The following is a 6,249-nucleotide window of genomic DNA, read 5'->3' as shown; positions in this document are numbered from 1 at the left end:
GTTGGAAGATATTTCTGGAAGATAGTCAATATATCCAGAAGTGATCTATGCTAACTAGTTGCAAGGGATGCGTAGCACGGTGTATCCAACGATAATCTGGTGCGTATGCTTGCTCGAGTGCCCTCAGCTAGGAAGTGCCCAGTAAAACTGATGAGATTAGTACCAATATTGGAGACTTAAAAAGTTATTTGTCTGGGGGTTTATTTACCACTCATACGAACTCGATTTCTGTCAACTTAAATTCAGTACAAGTCAACTTCCGTTTTGAATTTTATAAGGTAGACGAGCAATTAAGTTCTCAGAATACTTCCTCTTAGGCGTCCTTCTCCTATTTTAGGAATATAAAGAAAGAGAAATTTTCATCAAAAGTATGGTAAAAATCAAATAGATGTATCATATCGCTTCTAAATTGCTGAACTCCATATATTTGCTCAATATGCTTAATTTATATTAGGTAGCCAACTCGTCTCTACCACTAGGTTACGTTCCTCAGCTACAGAAACATCAGGCTGTCTAATTTTTTAGCTCTTCAGACAGGTATCATTGTAACTATCCCTGAAACACTAACACCATGTAGGATAATATCACCTCACTTATTAAGAAGCTCCAGCCGTTAACTACCCAACTGAAAAATTATAATCCAGTTTTCTCAAGTAAGATTATTTGATCTCCATAAATAATTAATTCTAGAAAGACATAAAGTTGATCTAATATTGTTTTTAGACAATAAGACGAAAGAAATCACTTGACTTTTGTGACCCTTTCTCTAATAAGAGGACAAAGGGTTCAGCTACTAACGTTGCATACATCACTTTAGAAATAGCCAACGTCTCACTCTTTCGGCAAATATGGTCCACGTCTAGTATTCCGTATGATGTTCTGGTTCAGTTAGGTATAGTGTGTAAAATATAAAACTTCTGAAGCTTTTGAAGACTGAATGATTGGGCCATGTGAATAAAAGCCCTTTAGTAGTAATTATTTCATAATCCGCCATAGTTTTACATCTAATGCCTCAAATCACTACTGGGTTTTCATTATATGACTTTTTTCAGGTGGACACGGATGATAATCACCCTAACCAGTATACGTAACTTTATTCAGACTGGGATTGATTTTAGAGCACCACCACTTGTTAAGTTCGTCGAAGAAGTTTGAGATAAGTTATAGTTCAAATGCGTCTGTATTGCAAAGTTTTATGCTTAACAATCGAGTAATCAATGAATAAGAGTGAGCGATACTGACGCATCTGTCTTAATGCACCAAAACAGTTTAAAAAAGGGAAAGTTACAGGTCATGACCATAAAAATCAGAAGATTAGGATCAAAACTCAAATAAGATCCCGAGTATTATCGCTTTCTATCTCCAACCTGGGGAAAATTTCTCATCTTTCCTCATGAACCGTCATCAATACAAAGTTATATCGTTTAAGCAAACCTAGTAAATTTTATTTTGGACATTTTCAGATATTCATTTACTAGTGGTGAAGAAAAATCACAATTCTTGTTTTCGCGGTTCAAGTAGTAACCTTTCTCATAAATCTAAATTCAAACATAGCTTAAGGAGCATTAGTAGTGGTGACAGGTAATCATCTAACCATTAGTTTGGTTTTCCTGCTCTTCACTTGGCTGGCGTCAGAAAGATGTAATTAGTTGATGTTTGCACGTTTTGCTATTTTCTACTTCCATATTTTTGAACCTGTTTTTGCCTGTAGTATTAGCTCGGCAAATTTACATAATACAATAAACTTTGAGTTTGGCTAAACCTACGTAGTTATCTTAATCAACAGTTGATTTTGGAAAGTAAATAATACTAAATGAGCCAAACGATTCGGAACTTAGCTAGCTTTTGAATGACTTCAAAAATATTTGGATCTTATATATTGAATATCCAATTTAAAATGCTCACTGTTTGTTTACTGAAGTGACTTTATATGTGAATAAAAAGACTGAGAAGAGTGAATTTATTCTTTATTATCAGAATATTGATGCTTTTGGAAAAATTTTCATTTTTGTAAAGGAGGAGCAACAAGTATTATGGAATAAAGTGAATTTATTTCGTTTAGTGTGTTTCAAATCACTCTACACGCACAATAATTGGTACAAATAAATACACAATTAAAATGTTTTACGAACGTAGTTTTATATGTAGGTCCAATAGGGTCATTTGTTCACTAATGAAGAGTATTTATAACAACTTTAAATTTACTGGTGATTAGAGTAGATGAAACAGACCATACTATTAAAAAGTAGAAGAAACATATGCAGACCGTTAAGATTGAAGTAACAGCTGAAGATTGCTCGATAAAATCTAATTAGGTGATTGGCTGAATTGAAATAATGTTTAAAAAAGTGAAGCTAATTATATGGGATATAAAGTGGAAATGAAAACTTGACTTAAATGAATGACAGAGCTTTTATTTGTGATCAAATAAAAATTGATAGGAAGTATGGACTTATAGGTAATACAGAAATATTAGTTTTCAATGAATTCACCATACTACTGATTCACCATATATCAAACAGCGTTGAGTGGAGAAGACGAATAGGAGATGAGGTAATTATATTTTACATAGCAGATAAATTCGAGAGCGGAAGTGAAACTAGTTGTCAGACATACAGTCAAATATACCTTCTGCAATATTGCTATTGGAAAAGTTAAACGTATATTAGATAAAATATATGCTACGTGTTAAAAGTACCGAGCTTTCAGGCCTTCGGTGGTTTTATGACTTAGATCGGTTCGTGATCTCAACAATATTCAACAATCTCCATATCTTCTATACTGATAAAGTCGTTTTTCATGATATAATTAATGCCTCAATAATCTCATGTCAAAAGACATAACCGGCTCATCCAAAGTAATTTCTTGATTATCCGAAGGCTATTTTTAATATGGAATTTGATTGAATAACGTGAATGACAGTTAACTTATCAGAGTTTAATCTATTTAAAGAAAGAAGTATAGTCTTTTTAATGCATGGTAGAAGGTAGTTTACTTAGGTTCTCAGTGTTTCAATAATTATCTGTCATTTTAAGTGATTAGGACAGAATACAAGGTGAATATAAAGTATCTTAGCCTAACATATTAATACTTATCGTGCGATAATTTTGAATAGGATATATATGACCACGTCAGTTTTTGAAATATTTTACATAAATAAGTATGAATGACTTATTGCAAGTTCGGGCACATATACTTTATACAAGTGAATAAATTCCCATCCCCACTAAACGTTGAATATCTTAATTTTTTGGCAAAAATGATCTCAAAAGATGCTAGGTACACAAACAGTATATTTTACGAATAATAAATAGTACTAAAAACTCAGTTTATGGGTATAAACAGATACGTAGATGAATTTTAAGTTTACTATGAGACTCCTAAAGTACCAAACAAATCCAGGAAAGATTTTTAGCCGATCGACTAAACTAACGTAGCGATTATTGTCAAAATGAAAAACGTTAGACCATACAATATAGTTATATCCTGATAAGTAACCATGAACTTGAAAAATAATCAATCTTTTGTGACTGTATATTAATTAGAAATCAAAATTGTATTGTACTATTTTATGTATTATTGTTCGCGAATAGTTCATATTACGAACAAAAATTGTTTTCTGAAGCAATCAACGCCAGGAAGGACAGTGTAACTATTTCCTTTCACTTTACTAATTATCAACCGTTTACGCCAAAAAATATAACACAAAGGGAAATTCAGGACCTTTAGGTATTATACAAACCAGCATACCATTCATTTCCCATTATCGAATTCATTTAGATTTCTAATCCAATTTAATCCTTTGAGAGTTGTTTGAGTTCCGATATGAATGAATATAAAATTCATAAATTCCACTCAGAAATTAAAGGAAGCCGTTTAGAGCTAGTAACCAATGAAGAAAATGATTTCCGAACTAACTACATTTCGATATAACATTTAAGTAATCTACTACTGGTAATCTAACAATATCTGTCAACTTATCATCAAAAACAAGCATCTATACGAATTATGATTGAATTTTATTTAGAATAACGATAGGCATGATAATTAATTACTTTTACTGTATAAAGAAACAAGACAATAAAAAACACGCTTCAAAAAATTAATCTATATACTTATACTACTTTTTTATGAATAAGTAGATAGTTACAATTTAAATTTGATGTTCATATATATATATATATATATATATATCAATAATAGTCAAAGGACAATTAATGGAGATTAAAAAAACAAAAATTACAGAATAGTGGAAATTTCACAAATGAGCTTAAAATTTTTACAATCCTATCTAACTTATGAATTAAATTTTAATGTAAAAAAAGTACTATTCATCCATATTCACTTAGTCATATTCAATTTAGTGTATCTAAGAGAAAGAGAAAAAGGAGATTAACATTAATTAATCAGATTAAATTTCCTGTCTAGACATGTTAAATGAATTTTTTTGGGTGTGTGTGTGTGTGTGTGTGTGGGAGGGACGGCTTGGTAATGGAAAAACACTAAGTTAGAATAAATGGAATTAATATTCCTATTTATATTTTGTTTTTGTTTTTCATTTTACATTTATGTTTCTCTTTAATCAAGAGTAAATACTGGACAATTATTATTATTATTATTATTGTTTATATTGGATTCATCTATTAAATTTTCTTCATTTTTATGTATATTTGATTGAGATATATTAAATTTTATATCTTTTGAATGATCATATTCAGTAGATCTTTGATCATTGATTTGTATATTATTTGGTATTTTTAAATAATCTTGAAAATGTTGATATACATTAGTTGATTTTATTGGTAGACTATATTGACGTGTTAAATTTACTGTAGGTGACCATTTTTGTTGTGGCAATAATGGTTGTACTTGGTGTTGTTGTTGTTGTTGTATCATTATTGAATTTGATTGATTAAATAAACTATTTTGTAAAATGTAATTTTCATTTTCTAATTTATTAATTCGATATATGAGATGACTTAATTGTTCAATTAATTCATGATTCGTTTTATTATGTTTGTAACCATGTGTAGTATTAACCATTGAATTATCTTCTATTGAATGATTAGAACTATGCCCTGTTTTAAATATACCTGGTGATTTATAATGATGTGAACAAGTTTTATAAGGCCATGGAGGTCGTCTAGCTGTCCAATTAGGTGTTTTATGTTTTGGTATTTTTAAATGAGTACAATATTTTCCATGTGTTGGCTCTGGTATAAGCATAGAAGATGAATAAGAAGGAGCTTTAATGATACATGATGATGATGAAGGTTGTGAAGTATGCTTGTAAACAGCTTGATATTCTTGTTCATCTTCGGAAATTGTTGCTTCTGAAATAGATGGTGTAGAAGCTTTTTCAAAACAAATAATTGGTATCACTCTTTTTCCATTTACTGTACCATCACGATTTGAACTATCCAAATTTGAAGTTATTGTTTGTTTTCCTTTCATGGAACAGTCAAAATGACAATATTTACGAAACAACTTTTCATTTTCTACTTCTTTCCATTGATTTGAATGAAAATCAGTAATCACGACACCACTATGTAATGCTATAGGTGTAGATTTCACGTTAGACTCTTTTAATTGACTACTATTTGGATGATAAAATGAATCATCAGTAGGAAACAGATTTGTTGGCATTGATAGATGACGCTGTTTTCCAAATGGGATTAGATTATTCTGATATAATTTTAACCGAGGACATTTATTTGATTCGGCTATTAAACAATTACAAACCTGTTCGTTTTCATTAGAACATAATGCTGTAAAATTTCCTAAACTATCACTTACTGTTGTCGGCACTGAACTCGATCGATTCTCGTAAACAGGCTGACTTTGACTCGTTACGTTGAAGATTGTAGGATTAAGCTGTGGAAATGGTGAATTGTTTGAAGCTATATGAGTTTTATCAGAATTGTTCATCACCATAATGGCTGATGGAGTAGGGGATCGTTGCGGTGTAGGCAGAAAGGCTGAGCAACGACTTGGGTCACTGCCATAACCATCCGACCCATCGCTGTTGGAAACACGTACTAAGCACTCATTATTTGAATTCATGTCTAATTGAGAATGACTGTTTTGACTAATTGTCAGATTATTATTACGAAGGTGTGTGCTGTTATGAGCAGGTGCAGAATATCCAGTGTAATTCATGGGATCTGTTGAGTTCATAACTTTCTTCTCAAATGGAATAGATTTGATTGGAAAATCTAAAAGAAGAGAGAAAACAAAATATTATTTTAG

At 30.9% G+C, this 6,249-nt stretch overlaps 1 protein-coding gene across 1 annotated transcript in view; it reads right to left on the bottom strand.

Annotated features, from left to right (window-relative positions):
* Positions 1-4,000: 4,000 nt before the first annotated feature.
* The window catches only part of CNGA3_1 (Cyclic nucleotide-gated cation channel alpha-3), a gene marked incomplete at its 5' end in the record, with an annotated part of 39,871 nt that continues 37,622 nt past the window's right edge, over positions 4,001-6,249 (bottom strand). Inside the window, one exon of the mRNA XM_012938198.3 lies at positions 4,001-6,215. Within this exon, the coding sequence (XP_012793652.2) occupies positions 4,579-6,215 (1,637 nt within the window). The 3' untranslated portion in view covers positions 4,001-4,578. The remainder of the gene's footprint in view (positions 6,216-6,249) is intronic.

Source organism: Schistosoma haematobium, chromosome 1 (assembly GCF_000699445.3).
Source record: "Schistosoma haematobium chromosome 1, whole genome shotgun sequence".
Lineage (NCBI taxonomy): Eukaryota > Metazoa > Platyhelminthes > Trematoda > Strigeidida > Schistosomatidae > Schistosoma > Schistosoma haematobium.
Note: the sequence above shows the minus strand (reverse complement) of the source record. Positions and strands in the feature narration are given on the sequence as shown.